This window comes from Cornus florida, unplaced genomic scaffold, assembly GCF_030987335.1.
Source record: "Cornus florida cultivar Cherokee Brave unplaced genomic scaffold, ASM3098733v1 CherokeeBrave_3.0.0_Hap2_Chr02, whole genome shotgun sequence".
Lineage (NCBI taxonomy): Eukaryota > Viridiplantae > Streptophyta > Magnoliopsida > Cornales > Cornaceae > Cornus > Cornus florida.
This window is the reverse complement of record NW_026775572.1, coordinates 65,812,109-65,831,004: the sequence shown is the minus strand read 5'-3', so window position 1 is coordinate 65,831,004 and position 18,896 is coordinate 65,812,109. Positions and strand designations below refer to the sequence as shown.

General features: G+C 36.7%; 1 protein-coding gene across 1 annotated transcript in view; it reads left to right on the top strand.

The window, feature by feature from the left end:
- LOC132296349 (probable 3-hydroxyisobutyryl-CoA hydrolase 3) overlaps positions 1 to 18,398 on the top strand; it is a 65,216-nt gene extending 46,818 nt beyond the window's left edge. The window contains exons 8-14 of the mRNA XM_059794560.1: positions 3,500 to 3,585; positions 3,811 to 3,932; positions 4,147 to 4,207; positions 4,354 to 4,452; positions 4,615 to 4,716; positions 4,802 to 4,843; positions 17,879 to 18,398. Of these exons, the coding sequence (XP_059650543.1) occupies positions 3,500 to 3,585; positions 3,811 to 3,932; positions 4,147 to 4,207; positions 4,354 to 4,452; positions 4,615 to 4,716; positions 4,802 to 4,843; positions 17,879 to 18,016 (650 nt within the window). The 3' untranslated portion in view covers positions 18,017 to 18,398. The remainder of the gene's footprint in view (positions 1 to 3,499; positions 3,586 to 3,810; positions 3,933 to 4,146; positions 4,208 to 4,353; positions 4,453 to 4,614; positions 4,717 to 4,801; positions 4,844 to 17,878) is intronic.
- Positions 18,399 to 18,896: the final 498 nt, after the last annotated feature.

Here is an 18,896-nt window from a genome sequence, read left to right as displayed (position 1 = left end):
ATTCCGGTGAGAAGCCAGAATTAAAATATTGAGTCCGGCCGAATCCAATGAATCAACAACTGCTCAGTCAATGCCGGAGGGATTTAAATATGGATTCCGCTTACCCCTCTTGCAATGCTCCCTGGGCAATGGCGATCTCACAGTGTTTCTTGCACTGCTGGCCTGCAATATGAACTCTGAAGAAAACAAAGAGGGAAAAACAAAAAATAAAATAAAACTGGGGAGAAGATTTTCCATGAGTACAAAATTACATAATTGTATTAACTTACAAATATAAGAAGAGTAATAAATAGGGTTATTCTTGTCAAAAACCCCACACACATATATATTTATATATACACACACAAGAGGGAAGAAAGAAAAGAAGTCCCAACCAGATCTTTTGAGGGGCAAAAACGCAACTTAATACTACACAATCTTTTCTAATTTTTTCATCATAAATTATAAGGTCAAAAATGTAAATTTACACCTATTTATTATGTTCAAACGGTCAACATAGTTAGTGGGTTACAGTTGGTAACCCACTAAATGATTATATATATAGATATTTAGATGCTACAATCATATATATATATATATATATATCTACTACCATATATATATATACTACTACCATATATATATAATTATATACACACTCTATTACGTTTCTCAATGACCATGACAGGCTGTCAAGTTTACGCGTGAGTGGGATGCGCCAAATAAGGTAGGTTTCTATGCAAAACCAACGCGTGAAGAACCCTTGTCTTCTCCAAAACCTCCTTCCTGAAATCGCGATGAAACCGCAATGAAACTAGTAATTTCCGACCACTGAAACAAGGGTTTTCTTCAACGGCCGTGTCCGATCTTGATCGTACAAGGTCGGACGCATATCCCGAGTCCATGTCCATGTCGTGTAGTGTCGACACGGACACCCTCGCCGGAAACGACGAGTCCAGGTAACACAGGCTTGGGGGCCCAAACTTGACGGTCTCCCTTTTGAGGCTATTTCTGAGCTGGATAGAGATAGGCTTAAGAGTCCTTTTACTGAAGACGAAGTTCTAAAGGCTTTATCAAGTTGTAATGGGGACAAAGCTCCAGGGCCTGACGGGTTTACTATATGTTTTCTGGTGGAAAGTTGGGCGGTAGTAAGAAATGAGGTAATAGGTAATTTTTAGGAGTTTCATTCCACTGGCGTTTTTGAGAAGTCGCTAAATGCTTCATTTATTGCCCTTATCCCTAAGAAGGGAGGCGCTTCTGATATAAAGGATTTCCATCCAATTAGCTTAGTGGGCTGTATTTACAAACTTATAGCTAAGGTGCTTACTCTAAGGATGAAGGAAGTAATGGATAGGATTATCTCGGATTCCCTGAATGCTTTTGTTGGAGGACGGCAAATTCTTGATGCAGTTCTTATTGCAGGCGAATGTGTGGATTCCAGATTGCGTAGTGGTGTTCCTGGAGTATTATGCAAACTTGATATTCAAAAAGTTCACGATCATGTGAACTGGAATTTTTTACTCTATTTGTTACAAAGAATGGGGTTTTTTGGAAATAAATGGAGGAAGTGGATTGAGACATGTCTTTCATCTGTCAAGTTTTCAATTCTTGTGAATCGTTCTCCCACTGGTTTCTTTGGCTGCACTTGGGGCATAAGACAAGGTGATCCTTTGTCGTCTTTCCTTTTTCTTATTGTTATGGAGGGCTTAGGCAAACTTATGCGCAGGGCAGAGGATCTTGGTCTTATTAAGGGCTTTAGGGTGGGTAGAGATCTAGTCCATTAGATGGAGATCTCTTATTTACTTTTTGCAGACGATACCCTGGTTTTTTGTGACGCTGATGTGTCTCAACTCTGATATTTGAGGTGCATCCTGGCTTGTTTTCAGGCGGTTTCCGGGCTAAAGGTTAACGTGGCCAAGAGTGTGCTTGTCCTGATAGGGAATGTTCATGATATTTCTTCTTTAGCTGCAGTTCCTAAATGCAGGGTGAGTTCTTTTCCTATTCTTATTCGGGTTTGCCCTTAGGGGTCTCCTCAAGGATAGTGGGGAGTTGGGATTAGTGATTGATAGATATGCGAAGAGATTGGCAGGATAGAAGAAGCAATACTTGTCTAAGGGGGGTAAAGTTACTCTTATTAAGAGTACTTTATCGAGCCTCTCCACTTATTTTTTATCTATGTTCCAAATCCCTTGCTCCGTTGCAGATAGGATTGAAAAAATTTAAAGGGACTTCCTATGGGGAGGAAGGGGTGACGAGTTCAAGTATCACCTTGTCAGATGGGAGCAAGTTTGCAAGCTTATGAAGTTGGGTGGTCTTGGCATTAGACGATTAGTTCCTTTTAATCAAGCTCTTCTGGGTAAATGGTTATGGAGATATGGAAGGGAAAGACATCATCCGTGGCGTAGGTTAGTCTTTTGTCAGTTTGGGGAAAAGGTTGGCGACTGGTCTACACATCCGATTTCTCTTGTGGGGGGAGTTGGGATGTGGAAATCCATTCGTAAGGGATGGGATGCCTTTTCTGCTCATATTAAATTCAAAGTTCGTGATGGAAGTCGTGTTCGTTTTTGGGAAGATTTTTGGTGTGGTGATCAGCCATTTCCTCGTACATTTCCTAGATTATTCAGTATTGCAGTTGATAAACACGCCTACGTAGCTGACTGTTATCGGCTTGATAGTAGTGGGATTACGTGGGACGTGCACTTTCGGTGTTCTTTTCAGGATTGGGAGTTAGACGAGGTATGTGTTTTTCTGGATCATTTGTATTGGCAGGAGGGAGTTGGCAGAGATTATGTTGATTTGACATGGGTTCCCTCTTCCCACGGTTGTTTCGAAGTAAGATCTTTGTTCTTATGTCTACCTAATTTTGATAATCGTGGCTTCCCGAGGAAGACCATATGGCGATCCATGGCTCCAACTAGGGTGGCTTTCTTTATCTGGACCGCTGTTTGGAGTAAGATTCTGACTATTGATAACCTGAGGAAAAGGGGCAATTGTTTAGTTAATTGGTGCTACCAATGCAAGAAATATGGGGAGTCAGTTGATCACCTCCTTATGCATTGTCCTATGGCGCACGATTGTTGGAATCTTATTCTTGGGTTGTTCGGCATGCGTTAGGTAATGCCACGATCTACTAAGGATTTGATTCATGTCTGGAGAGGATGTCATGTGAGAAGGGATGTACACGATTTTTGGAGAATTGTCCTACGTTGCGTATGGTGGTACATCTGGAGGGAGAGAAATAACAGAATGTTCGAAAGGAAAGAGTCATCTACGGCAACGTTGAAACTTTTCATTCTTCGTTCTCTCTTCAATTACGTGAAGAGGAGTTCTTGTTCCTCTTCAGATGATTTAATTATTTTCTTGGATTCTTTAGGGCCTTAGCCCTGGTTCCACTCTTGTTTAAGGGACGCGTTCCCCTTTGAACGCCTTTTTATTTTATTATTACTTATCAAAAAAAATATATATTATCCATATGATTTCATGTCATCTAATTATTACTTGGCAAACGCTATATTTACAGGAGAATATTTAGGGCTAACTGGAGCAAGAATAGATGGAGCTGAAATGCTTGCATGTGGCCTTGCAACCCACTTTGTCCTTTCAAAGGTACTTACGATATTAAAAACAGATTTACACAGCAAGAATGAAACTTTTTTAAGAATTGATTTAAAAAGCTGATGTTTTACATGATAATTACCATCGAACGCATCATTAATAATCTTTCAGTATGGAAGAGAATTTAATATTATTAAGAATAGAACTTTTTTTATGGTCTTTCTTTTCTTCTGTTCTGTTCTTCACAGGATCTTCAGTCTGTTCTGTTCTTCACAGGATCTTCAGTCATTAGAAGATGCTCTATGTGATGTGGTTTCTTCAGATGCATCAACTATATTTGAGGTCATCAACAAATTCACACATAAAGCATATATAAAGCCAGATAGCTCTTATAAAAGGTGGTCATTAGCAATAGTTTCATTCAATTCATGTCATGTTGTAACACCACCCAAAGAGGAGAAAAACCAGTGATATATAGTATTTCTATTATGCAATCTCAATCTTACACTATTGTTGTTTCCTAATGCTTCATTGTTTTCCCCTCAATCTAACACTATTGCATTGACACATGAAATTGCTAAAGTTATTGACATTAAAGATTTTTACAAATAGATTGGGCGTCATCAACGAATGCTTTTCTAGAAAAACTGTTGAAGAAATATTGTTAACTCTGGTAAGTGTGTCTGGTTACAATTAAATTACTCGTCATTTATTTTTCCCGGCCTCTGCCTAAAATTGTGATACATATAAGAACTATGAACATACATAGGGTGCAACTTTTCAAAAAAATATATATAGGGTGCAAATTGTTTTGTTTAGGAAAATGAAGCTACTGTAGAAGCAGAAAAGTGGGTGGTTGATGCAGTAAGTTATATGAAGTCAGCCTCACCAACAGGTCTTAAAATTTGTCTACGATCTGTAAGAATCATTCTAAATTCTTCTTTTTTTTGCTTTTTATTTTATTTTTTTGTAGAAATGAATGCTTTTTATATCCCAAAAAGATGCATGCATTATTTCATTAATAATGCGGTGTGTCATTCTATCATTAAAGTTTAACAAATTTTCTTGAATTTTCATCAGATTAGAGAAGGACGAATGCTCAAACTTGAATCTTGTCTGTTACGAGACTATACTGTTGTTTCTCACTTTATGCGAAGAACAGTGAACAGTGATTTCTTTGAGGTCTCTATAGTATACACATATTGCTTTCAGTGAATTTTCTTGACTAACTTCATGTTGATCACTGTAATGGAAAACCAACCTGCAGGGTGGAAGAGCAATGTTATTTGACAAAAGCAGAGATCCAAAGGTACAATAGTTGTCACTTATTGTCTCTGCATGACTCACCTTTCTTTTGTAGAAATACTAACCATCACTTATTCTCTCTGCATGAGTCACCTTTGGCTTTCTTTAGTTATCCAGATTCCAATAGTAATAATACATGTTTATTTCCCATTGTGAATCAGAAACTTAAACAGTAAATTTTCATTTAGAAGTCTTATAGGCTGTTGTATGGGGCAACACAAAGAGTTGCAATATATATATTTGTATATATATATACTTATATAGAAAGGTTGAGAAAGTAAAAGAAGATAGGGGACGCTATAAACGTGGGGGAAATTAGAGTACTAATGACAAAAGTTAATGATAATTGCTTTGCAATGACTTTAAAGTTGTAAAAAGATGAATAATCAGCATATCTTAAAGTGAAATGCTGATAAGTAAAAAACAACAATTATTACCAACAAGCTCCATAACATAAATTTTGGTAGCAAGTAATTGTGTAAGAAGACACAAGTAATTACCTTTCTTCGATTAATTTTATTTTAAGTGATTAAGCTAGTAATACAAATTGCTCATTGTTAGGAATTGTATCTCATATTCTATTGTAATTATGTTTCTATTTTAGGGTTTTATTTTATTGGGTAATTTCTTGTTAGACAAGTCTTGGGCTCCAACGAATTCTAATCCTCATGCAACGGTTCAGGGCTTTATAAATAGATACCTAGGTTATTATTGAGAGTTATGAGTCGGGAGAGATGTAGCCTCATGAGGGTTTATGGGTAGAGGGAGTTTACTATTTGGTAAAGTGAACATTGATGGCGAGAGGGAGTCTCATGGAGTACATAGAGAAGAACTCTGGGGTAAAAGTTTATGCACATGGTCTGGTGTTAATTGTAATATCTCTACATGATTTTAGAAATATCTTCTCATCCGTGGACGTAACCTAAATTTTGGGTGAATCACATAAATCTTGTTTTGGTTGTGTGATTACTATCTTTCATTGGCTGTCGATGTTTTTGTGCTTCTACTGCCCCAACATATACAAATCTTAATCTCTTCTCCACACTAATTATGTCTACAACTCCCAATAAAAACAAAATAAATAAAGATGGTATTATTAAATGAAAGACAACTTATTAGGCTCAAAATGCTAGAAATATAAATATGGGCACATTATTGGATGAAAAGTCTTCCATTCCAAGCTATATTAACCACCTAGACATACACATGATCTTGACGTGGCTGCCATATTGGCACTACATCATCCTTCTCAGGTGAGAAAGAACTCATCCTTGAGTTTGTGACCAGCTCTCCATAATACTCTGACATGTCTTGAACATTGAAAGTAAGATGAATATGAGCATTGGGAGGGTCTTCAATCTTTTAAGCATTATCATTGAATTTCTTATGAATTGTACATGGACCAATCCTTTTCTCCTTAGTCTTGTTCTAGACCCATACAAAATCTCCTTCGTTGAAAGTCTTAACTTGACGATGAGTATTTGTGACTGACTTATATTTTTCATTACTTTTTTTCAAGTTTCTTTCTCACTTCTTCATGAATTATTACCATAGAAGTGGCAAAATCCTCAACCATCTTATTAGGCAATGTTTGTAACAGAATTATCAACCATCACAAGTAGAAGACTGACAGATGCCAATTTGTACCACAATTATTGGCCATCACAAGTGCAAGACTGACATGTGGCCGAGAATGCAATTATAGAGTGTCACGTGGCTTCATTTGAAGAAACCAATTGGCAAAATTAACTGCATAGAAAGTGGGAATACAAAGTGGGACACGTAACAGATTTCTAGGAAGGTAGTTATGACTGGAAAATAGTTGTCTAAGAAGTGGGACACGTGGTAGATTTTTAGGAAGACAGTTATAGAGGGAAAATAGTTGTCTAAGAAGTGAACACATGGTAGATTTCTAAGAAGGCAGCTATGGCTAGAAGATAACTATTAATAAATGAGACACGTGACAGCCAAAGAAATAGAGAGTTACTAGCAGTTGGAAGATATAACTGCTCAGTGGTAGTTGGAAGAAGATATAACTGCTCACTGGCTATAAATAGTATATTGGAAGAGAATGAAGAACACACCTACACGCATCAAACAACTCCGAACTTGTCATTTTTATTCAAGCACTTTATTTTCAGTAATTAGCCTAGTTTAATTCTAGCACTTGTAGTACAATTCTTAATTAATGCAATTTCAGTCTTCCAATAGTTTCTCCGAATTCTTTGAATAGCTTACATTAGTTTAATCCGTTCTTTCTTTCATTCCATCACTCCAACTCCGAAGTCCTGTTCTACAAAGGAAAAGGGAACTTGAGAGAGTGGTGATCCCAAGCTCTCCACTTTCGACTGAACACGAAGCCATCCACGGCCTAAATTTGGGATATTGTTTGGTACTATGACATTCTTATTGGATTTTGGTGAATCTTGGCACAACCGCAGACACTTTCGCAGCCGACAGGAAGACACCAAAGATTTTTTGCTGCCAAACAGACAAAGATATTTAGGATTGGTGCACAATAAAGATAGTGTCTTGGAGCTTGTCCATAAACCAATTCAAGCAAACTCTTTCATGTAGAAAGATTCTCCACATAGTCATAGGAAATTCAGCTTGGCAAAGAAACATGTCCCATTGCTTTTGTTTCTTTGTCGCCAACACTCTAACCAAGTTTTTTACAGTTATCTTCATCACTTTGCTGAGCCCATCAACAAACTAGTACCAATCTTCTTCCAAAAACACCTCCCAAATGACGAAGAAATTTGGTATCCCTATCCGAAAGAATGGACTTTGGAACACCATGGTGGTTAACCACATCCCTATCCGAAAGAATGGACTTTGGAACACCATGGTGGTTAACCACATCATTAAAGTAGATTGGCAACATAAGAAACATCCATAGTCTTCTTGCAAGGAATAAAATGAGCCATTTTAGAGAAATAATCAACAACCACAAGAATGAAATCATTGCCACTTTTAGTTCTTGACAAACCCACCACAATCCGTGCTAACATCTTCCCATGGAGCCTTAGGAAGTGGTAATGGAATGAAGGAACTGGTATTTTGAGTTTATCATTTACAAGTTTTATATATCCAGCATCTCTTTACATAATGAGTCACATCCTGGTAAATGGTAGACCAAAAGTATCTTTCCTTCACAACCAAGATAGATCTCTAAGGTAGCATTTTGGAATACACAAGTGAGCTCCTTTAAAGAGAAAATCATCTTGAAGAAGACAGTCTTAATTCTTGGTGCACTTATTTTCAAACCTCCAATTCACCAAAATCTTTATCTTTGGCGTACATGTCTCTAATGACATCATTTCCTTCAAGTTGACCACTCATGAAAGTTAGAAGTGCTACTCTTCTACTAAGAGCATTTGCTACTCATATGTTTCAACACATAAAGTGTTCTCTTGTAAGAAAGCAACCCACTTCATTTATCATTGGTTCAAACTTCCTTGGTGGTTGATGTGCTTGAGAGATTCGTGATAGGATTTAATATAGAGTGTTGATAAAGAGTCCGAATTAAAAATCTTAAAACACTCACAAAGTATTGTGGTCAGCACCAATTATGGGATCTAAAATAACTCTTTATGGGATCTAAAATAACCCTAGTCATGCATTAAAATTCAAATGTTATATGTTTGGCAGCAAAATATCTTTTATGTGGAAAATGGAAGTTGTGGGTGTGCCAGAACTCCCTGAGAATCCAATGAGGATGGAATAGTACCAAACAATATTGCAAATTTAGCCGTTGAGAGGCTTCATGTTCGGGTGATTGTGGAGAGTTTGGAATGCCAACTCTCTTAAGGTTCTTTTTGCCTTTGTAAAAAAGGACTTCAGAAAGGAATGAACAAATGTAAGCTACTGGAAGACTGAAATAAATTGAACTGAAATATTATATAAACTATGAATTGAAATATATGTGCTGAAAATTAAAGGCTAAGCTTAGTGCTGAAAATAAAGTGCTTGAAATGTAAAGATTACACTAATAAAACATTAAGTGCAGGAATGAAAAGACGATTTGGTTGATGTGTGTTCAGGTCTTCTATTTATAACCAGCCACTAAGCAGTTTCATCTTCCAACAGCTGGCAACTACCTACTTCTTTAGTTGCCATGTGTCCCACTAAGTAGTTACATCTTCAGAGTGCTGGTAACTCCCTATTTCTTTGGTTTCCACGTGTCCCATTTCTTAGCAGTTATCTCCCAACTAGAACTGCAATTCTAGAGATTTGCCACTTGTCCCACTTCTTAGGCAGCTCGGCCGCACCAGTCTTCCACGGGTAAGCGGCTGATAATTGTGGTTTAAACATTGCCCCTCAAAGTTTAATCCGACTAATGTGACGGTGGCGTTCTTGGAACAATGCATTCACACTATGAATAATAAGCTTAGCAATTTAGTCCCAGACAGATTTAAAAGATAAGAATATAAATCACTAGTCAAAGCGCATCGCTTAAACAAATTTGTTTATTCAATAAAGATACATCATCCACTAAAATTTGTCTTATCCACTTGCAAAAAATTATTACTATTATTTTCTAAAGCACTGTGAATTTCAAAAACTTATATGTGATGGAAACTAAAAGATCATTCAAAGGAATGATTAAAGTTACGGAAGAATAACAAAAGAAAAGTAAAAAATATATATATATATTGGTTGATTTGGAATAAAATACTCTTCAAGATGTGAAATAAAGCGCATATGGGTGGCTTAAGAAGGAGGCAATTCCAGTTAGAGATCGAGCTGATACACCTGTGTGCACCCCATAAACCTTCTTATCAAAAAAAAAAAAAAACATTGCCCCCTTGAAGAAAATTAGATAGATTATTGAAGATTTCCTTCCAGTGGAAGAATCGGTAATGGCTGAGAAGATATAGCTGTTACTAGAAGAAAATCAGTTTGTTCAAGATTTCCTTCTAGCAAAGGAAAGCAGATGAGAAGTTGGTGCCATATCCAAAAGAAATTTTGACTGTGGAAGATTTTATTCCACAATCTGTGCCTTCTTTGGCAGAAGAGTTTGAGGTTGTACTTGCAGTTAAGGAAGTGGTTGAGTCTGTGAAAGAACTTGAGCCGTTGGTTGTGAACCATTTCCTCTTGTTGTGAAAGCCTTCCGTATTTGCTCTCGTTCAAAGTGCAAATTCGTAAGGCATTGCTCTTATTCAAAACACAATTTTTCAAGGCATTGTTGTTGTTCAAAGTGCGAATTCGCAAGGCATGCCTGAAGCTTATCCTCAATCTCGTTGAGATCCTTTTGAGCCATTCGCTGAATATTTTCTCCCATTTCTCCAATTTCTTTAACACATTGTCCCACCAAGCATGCCAAAAATGTTTGGCAGCAAAAAAAATCTTGTGTGGAAGATGGAAGATGCGAGCGTGCCAAAATTCGCCAAGAATCCAATGGGGATGGAATAGCTCCAAACAATATTCCAAATTTAACCGCAAGAGGCTTCAGGTTTAGGCAATTGTGGAGAGCTCAAAATGACCACTCTCTCAAAGTTTTTCTTGCCTTTTTAGAAAAGGATTTCGGCATTGGAGTGATGGAATGGAAGAAGAGAGAAAGGGTTGAACTGACGTAAGCTAGTGAAAGATTGAAATAAACTGAACTAGAAGATTATATTAAATAGGAAATGAAATACATGTTAAATAGGAAGTGAAATACTTGTGCTGAAAATTAAAGGCTAAACTAACTGCTGAAAGTAAAGTGCTTGAAATGTAAAGATTGCACTAATGAAACATAAAGTGCAAGTCTGCAAAGGACAAGTAATGAAAAGATGAGTTGTTTGATATGTGTTCAGGTCTTTCATTCCTTTCAGGTCTTCTATTTATAACCAGCCACTGAGCAGTTAAATCTATCAACAGCTGGTAACTCCTACTTTGTTGACTGCACGTGTCCCACTGAGCAGTTACATCTCCCGACTGCTGGTAACTCCCTATTTCTTTGGCTTCCATGTGTCCCATTGCTTAGCAGTCATCTTCAAGCTATAGCTACCATCGAGAAGATCTACCACATGTCCCACTTTAGACAGTTATCTTCCAGTCATAATTACCTAACTTTCTGAAAATCTGCCACGTACCCCCACTTCCTAGACAACTATGTTCCAGCCATAACTACCTTCCTAGAATTCCACCACATGTTCAAAGCAATTATCTTTTCCAAATAGCTTCCTCAGATGAAGCCACGTGACACATTATAATTGCATTCTCGTTCGCATATCATTCTTCCACTAGTAATTGACCGTGCCACTTTTCCACTGGTAAGTGGCCGATAATTGTGATATAAACATTACATACTTCTTATTTCACCTTTTTCAAACTCTTTAAATAGACCGCCCAAAGGGTCAATTCCAATTCTTTCTTTTTTCTTTTCTTTTCTTTTTTTTTTTAAAGGAAGAAGATCAAACACAGTCAGATTGAATATAAATAAGGGGATATATGTAGACACACACACACAAAGTTGATATAATTATAGTGGTAATTGGTCATTCCATGAACTTTGGGAGAGAGTGATAGAACAAAGACTTAAATGAAAAACAAAAGTGAAGTAAAATTAATTTGGATTATGGCAGGGAGGTCAATGATGTATGCTATTTACTTATTGAGGAGAATGTGGAAAGATACAGGGAAAACAAGAAGCATCTTCATAGTGTTTATAAAATTAAAGAAAGCAATTAATAGGATACTATGATTGTACAGTATTGTATGAGATGTCACACGTATACAGTTAGATTACATTGTATACTAGGTGGTACTAGTATTTTCTGTATTCTATAGCCGCCTTCACCTACCCTTTATTACCATATATAGCATTACCATGTATAGGGTTTACTTGTTCTCCACTCACCTACTCCTGTAGCTTTTCCTATATAAACACCATTGTATTACTGTATTACTCACTAAATAAGATATACATTTTCATAAATTCTCTCTCTGTCTCTTAACATGGTATCAGAGCGGAAATTGATCCCTTTTAAATTTTTTTTTTTTTTTTTTTTTTTTTTTTTTTACAGTCCCATCTTAGCTTTCTCTCAGCAATCTCTTCTTGGCGATCTCTCCTCTGTGATTTCGGTTCTCGTCTCGACAATCTCTCTCGGCTCTCTCCTTGACAATTTCTCTTGGGTCCATCTCGACTTGATCTTAGTTCTCTATTCTCGGCTCCCTCTCACTACTATATCTCATTTGTTCAGTCGCCCTCATTATAGATACGAAGGACTCTCATCTTCTTGGATCAATTACCAGAACCAAACTGAAAGGCTCGAACTACCTTCAATGGTCTCGAGCTGTAGAGGTGTTCTTACGGACTCGAGGAAAACTGTCTTATCTTCAATCAACCAAACCCACCAATGATGAAAAGATTATTGAGGCTTGGGAGAAAGAAGATGCTCAGATTATGACTTGGTTATGGAATAGCTTGGAGCCTGAGATCTTTAACAACGTGTCATTCCTAAAATCTACCAAAGATATCTAGGAAAATCTAAGGGACTTGTATTCTTTAGAGAAGAATATTTCTTGTATTTATCAGTTGTACCAAGACAATTTTAATCTCCAGGAGATCGTTCTGTTAAAGATTAGTACTCAAAATTGAAGGGTATGTGGGAAGAATTGAATATCTACCAACCATTGACTGTAGACGCAGAACAACAGAAACAACACAGGGAGGAGTTTCTGGTGGCAAAATTTTTATCTGGACTGAAACCGAACTCGCTACGATCAGTTCGCAGATTTTGTCTGGCAACGAGATACCCACAGCTAATGAGACTTGTGCTCGAGTTCGAAGAGCATTTATTCATGCCCCTGTTATTTAGAAGGAAAACAACTCTGCTCTTGTTGTTCCTACTGAGTGACATGATACTTTTCATAGAGGACGAGGGGGCAGAGGTCCTTCCAACCCAGACCATGGTACTCATGGTGGCAAAAGGGGATGCGACAACAAGATGTGTACTCATTGTGGCCGAAACAATCACTCTGTTCTGCTCTTCACGGGAAGCCATCTTGGGCTAACTAGGCTTTAGTTCAGGAGGAGACTATTCTCACTCATACGAATGAACAAGTAGTTCTCTCTGTAGCCAAGTATGATTCTCTGGTAAAGCATGAGCGAGCAAATCAGCCCTCCTCCACCGCTACTATTGTTACTTCAGGTAATACCTATCTCCATACTTCATCTTCTGCACCTTGAATCATTGATTCAGGGGCATTCGATCACATTACGGTAAACCCATCTTTTCTTTATGATATTTCTCATATTTTCTCACCATCGGTTGGTACTATAGTGAATGGTGTCAAATTACTTATTCATGAAATTGGTACCTTTCGCACTTCGGGTCTCATTTTTCCTCAGTTTTATATATCCCTCAATTTTCATTCTATTTATTGTCAGTTTGCATATTCATATTAGATTTAAATTGCTTAGTTATTTTTTCTCCTTCCCGTTGTGTCTTTCAAGATCTCTCAGAATGAAGAAGACGATTGGTTGGGGGTTTAAGAATGATGGTCTTTACTATATCTAACCGACTCCTACTCTGACTGCTCTACATTCCACCTCCTCTTCAGCTTATCATTGCCGCCTTGGATATCCCTCTTCAAGTAGTCTTCGAGTCTTGGTTCCTTCTTTCATTAATTTTTCTAAGTTTAATTGTACTCCTTGCGAACTCAGTAAACATCGTCAAGCTACTTTTAAGTCTCATTTTGATAATAAGAGTATGAAACCTTTTGAGTTAGTACATTCGGATGTTTGGGGACCAGCTCGTACTGCTGGTTTATTTGGTGCTCATTATTTTGTCTCATTTATTGATGATTATTCACATTTAACTTGGGTTTATATTCTTAAAGATAGATCTCAAGTGTTCTTTGTTTTTCAATCTTTTTATGCTAAAATTCAAAATCAGTTTGATGCAAAATTACTTATTCTTAAAACTGACAATGCCCCTTAATATAAAGTTAATATTTTTCAAAAGTTTCTTGAGTCGAGCGGCATTATCCATTAAACATCTTGTGTTGATACCTCCTTAACAAAATGGAATTGTTGAACGGAAGAATGGACCACTCCTAGCTATCGCTCGGGCCTTAATAATTCAAATGCATGTTCCAAACATTTTTGGGCAGATGCAGTTCTAGTTGCCACTCTTTTAAACCACATGCCTTCTAGGGTCCTTCAAGGAAAATCACCCTTCCAAATGATGTTTTTTGATAAAGACCCTTTTTCCATTCCTTCAAAGGTGTTGGGGTGTGTCTGCTTTGTTTATAATCTAAGCCCGCAACGAGACAAACTTTATCCTCGTGCCCACAAATGTATTTTCTTAGGTTATTCTCGCACTCAAAAGGGATATAAATGTCATAATCTAACTCTTCGTAAATAATTTGTGTGTGTAGATGTACCTTTCTTTGAGGATGTTCCTTATCATTCCCATGTTCTTCAAGAGTCTGATCTTCCAACTCCAGTTTTTGATTTTGACATCCCACTAGCTCTTCGTGTCTATGCGCGTCGCCGGAAAAGAGTAGGTAATCATGTTCCAACAACTGAAGTAGTAAACCCAGCCTTGCAACTCCCACCAATCGCTTCAACGCTTGGAGATTCTTTCATCTCTCCAACTCTGATCTTGATCAACTTATTGTTGTTCGGAAAGGTAAAAGGCCTTGTACCAATCACCTATCTCTAATTTTGTATCATATGATAAATTGTCCTCTACCTTTCAAGCTTTTCTTTGTCGTTATCCTCTATTACTCTTCCTAAGTCTTTCAGGGAGGCACTTTCTCATCCAAGGTGGAGGAAAGTTATGGAATAAGAAATAAAATGCTTTAAAATTGAATCATACTTGGGACCTTGTTCCTAAGCCTGTTGATACTTAGGTTGTTGGTTGTTGTTAGGTTTTCACTGTTAAACAAAATCTTGAGAGTACTGTTGATCGTCTCAAAGCTCGACTTGTTAAAGGATACACTCAGACTTATGGCCTTGATTATACTGAGACGTTCTCTCGTGTGGCCAAACTGAATTATGTTCGTGTGATATTCTCTCTTGCAGCTAATGTAGACTGGCCTCTTCATCAACTTGATGTTAAAAATGCCTTTCTACACGGTGACCTTATTGAGATAGTTTATATCACCTGGATTTGAGTCTAAGGGGGAGTGTGTCACCTCAAGAAGTCTATCTATGGCCTCAAACAGTTCCCTCATGCATGGTTTGATAAGTTTAATAAATCAGTGGTAGCTCGTGGTATGACCAGAAGCCTGGCTGATCACTCTCTCTTTTTTAAGAAAACAAAATGTGGTATTGTGATTCTTATGGTGTATGTAGATAATATCGTTATCATCGGCAGTGACAGAGATGGAATACAAGTTTTAATCCATCATTTGAGTTCTAGCTTCCTTACTAAGGATTTGGGAAAACTTCGATATTTTCTAGGAATTGAGGTGACTCAGTCGAAGCAAGGCATTAATCTCTCTCAGCGGAAGTATACTCTTGATCTCTTATAGGATATTGGATATCTTGGTTCGAAACCTATAGTTACACCCATGGAGATTAATGTAAAACTTAAGGTGGATGATGGTGACCTACTCGATGATACAGAGATGTATCAGGGACTTGTATGTAAACTTATTTACCTCACAATCACTCGTCCAAACATCTCCTATGTAGTCAGTATTGTAAGACAGTTCATGACTAGTCCTCAGGTACCCCACATGGAGGCAGTTGTATGCATCTTAAAGTATCTCAAGGGTGCTCCAGAACATGATTTGCTTTATCGATCTTTTGGACATCTTTGGATTGGGGGATACATAGGCAGATTGGGCCGGTTCTCCTTTTGATCGGCGGTCCACCACGGGCTACTGCACCTTTATAGGAGGAAATCTAGTAACTTGGAGGAGTAAGAAATTGTCAATTGTGGTTCATTTCAATGCTAAAGCAGAGTATCTTGCTATGGCGCACACTGCCTATGAACTTACTTGGTTGAAGACTCTTTTATAGGAACTTGGGATTTCAGTCTAGTACCCAATTCCTCTACATTGTGACAATCAAACAGCTATTCATATTGCTAGCAATCCAGTCTACAATGAGAGGACTAAACACATTGAAGTAGATTGCCATTTTATTCGATCTAAAGTTGACTCGAATAAGATTGCTACACCTTTTGTTGCTTCTGGCAGACTGAAGACATTTTCACTAAGGCGCTTCCCAAGAACTCCATTGATTACATATGTAGCAAGGTGGGAGTTATTGACATTTACTTTCCACCTTGAGGGGGAGTGTCGTACAGTATTGTAGTACTGTATGAGTTGTCACACGTGTAGAATTAGATTATATTGTATACTAGGGTTTACTAGTATTTTCTTTATTTCAGTAGCCCACCTTCACCTATCCCTCATTACCATATATATCATTACCATGTATAGGATTTATTTCTCCACTCATCTACTTCGGTAACTTCTCCTATATAAACACCATTGTATTATTGTATTACTCACTAAATAAGATATACGTTTTCATAAATTCTCTCTCTCTCTCTCTCTCTCTCTCAACAAATACTAAAAGACATAATAAGAAATTTTGATGAAGAAAAAAAGTAATTAGTCCAAAAAGCATATTGAGGTGATAAAGGACATGTATGATGGAACCATGATTATATTGTTAACAACTTGGGAGAAACAAGTGATGGATGAACTAACAAGCCCAAATCTTATCACCTTAGTTATGGATGAACTAACAAGACACATTCGGGATAAGGTTGATTGTGTTGGTTATTTGCTGATAGTATTAAATTATAGATTTGGAGACAAACTCCAGAAATATAATTATTTAGATAACTAGGTATAAAACTGAATATATGAAATGTAACTTTAACAAAACTAGAAATAGAAATAGAAGTATAGTGAAGATCGAGGGTTAATAGATACCAAAAAATGCACATATCTGCCAATATTTAAGCTTGATTATTGATGTTAATCATAGAATCAAGGCAAAATAAATTAATTGGAGTAGTACGCCAAAAATATTGTGTAACTAGCATTTCCCTCTAAGACTGAAAAGGAAGTTTAATAAAACAACTGTTAGACCGGTCTTTTTTTTATAGAACATAATTTCGGGCAGGTAAGAATCGTGTCAAAAATGCAAATAATGAGATGCACATATGCAGCAAGAAAATAAAAGATAAAATTAAAAATAAGTACATTCTTGAAATGGTTGAAGTAGCACCAAGTAGAGATAAAATAGGATAAATCGATTAAGAGGGTTTGTCATGTACTGAGTGCAATAATTAAAAAGAGTGATATGGTCGACATTGAGGGTAATGCTAGGGGAAGGGAAGACCAAAACTAAAATAGGCAGAGTTAGTAAGGAAATATGTAATTATACGTGGTTTGATTTAGACTATGACCTTAGGATAAAGCATAATAGAAAAACAGGATTAATGCAATCATATTTGCAAAGAGGCTTAGTTGTGTTAAGTAGCTAATCCCAAGTAATTGAGAAAAGGTTTAGTTGAATGCAATCACGTTGAGTCAATTTCATAGAACGAAGTAAGTTTTGACTAATTGCAGCAAAATTCGAATTTTTTATTTTATTTTATTTTATTTTACTTTATTTGTGAAAAAGTTAACCTAGCTGGCTATGCTGAATTACTGCATCTCAAAAATCTAAAAGAAAGCAGGGAGTTCAACAAATTTAAATTTATATATGTGTGTATGCACATGAAAATTGTTGATGGTGCACATATGCCTAGTTATGAGGATTGCGTCTCATCACTCACTCTAGCTTGCTTCCTTGGGAAAAAGAAGAAAATGTCTAACTAATGAAAAGGTCTTCTGTCTAAGAAGATTATATTCCAAACTTCATTATCAGTCCAAGAGTGCTGCAGAGAAGAAAAACTGGATAATAAAAAATAAAAAATAAAAAATAAAAACATATTTTACCTAGAAAAGGAAAATATTTTATGTCGAAACAAACGGAGAAAGTTGAAGTAGATGTCTATAGTATGACTAATTTATACATTTGAACAGTGCTTGTAACTGACTAGTATTTGAGCTTAATTTTTTTCTTTCACGGCAGTGGCAGCCTTCAAAACTGGAGCAGGTCAGTGAAGAAATGGTGGATCAGCTTTTTGCCAAAGTCCACGATGACGATTGGGAGATTTTGAAACTCCCTCATGGACGCAGTCTGACCAATACTGGGAAACCAAAGCTCTAGGACTTACCTATACAATCATTTGAATCATCAACGTATCATTCTTCTGAAACAATTTAAATTTAAAAGTGCCTAGTAGTACTTTCTCATAGTTCAAGATAAACGATCGAGGGTTCCATTTTAATGCCCCTCAATTTTTTTCCCTCAACCAGTTGGCGGAATGGTTCTTGGCTAAGTCCAGTGATGATTCACATCCTCCAGATTGTTGGTGTTTAATGCCTACCGTTATTTGGTGCATCTGGACCGTTGTGCTCAAGCCAATCACCAATTGATACGTAAGCAAGTGTGTAAGATTTACGTCAGTTTTATTCCACTTTTTGCTTATGTGTCAGTTAATGATTGGCCGCGGGACCATATAATAATTTCGGAGGTTGCTTTCTCCTGTATGTGGTAGAGTTTGCAGCTTTTGGGTTTCAAGATCCAGGATTTTCACAACATATGTCCCTCTTCTCGATGTTTTGCTATGTGGCTTTCTTTGTTTTTGGCCATAATGGTCTTATTATATTTCAGAGTATATTTAATACTCTCTCCATCCCAGAAAAAATGTATCTTGTTCAAGAAATAAATATCTTCAAAAATTACAATTTATTTAATGAAAGAAAAAAAAAAAAAAAAAAAAAATGTCTCTTGTTCAAGAAATAGTCACCTTTTGAAAAGTCCATGTAAAAGGCTATTCATTTTCAAAATTATCTTTCAACTTTTAAAACTATTCTAAAATTAACAAAGTTAAAACATTTTTATATTTTGAAAGTTATATTTAAAATATCAAAAGAAGACATGTATCATATAATACATGTGTGTCCCTTTCAAAAAGGTAGAATATGATTTTTTTTTTTTTTGGGACTGAGTGAAACAAACATCATATTAATGACTTTTAAACAAG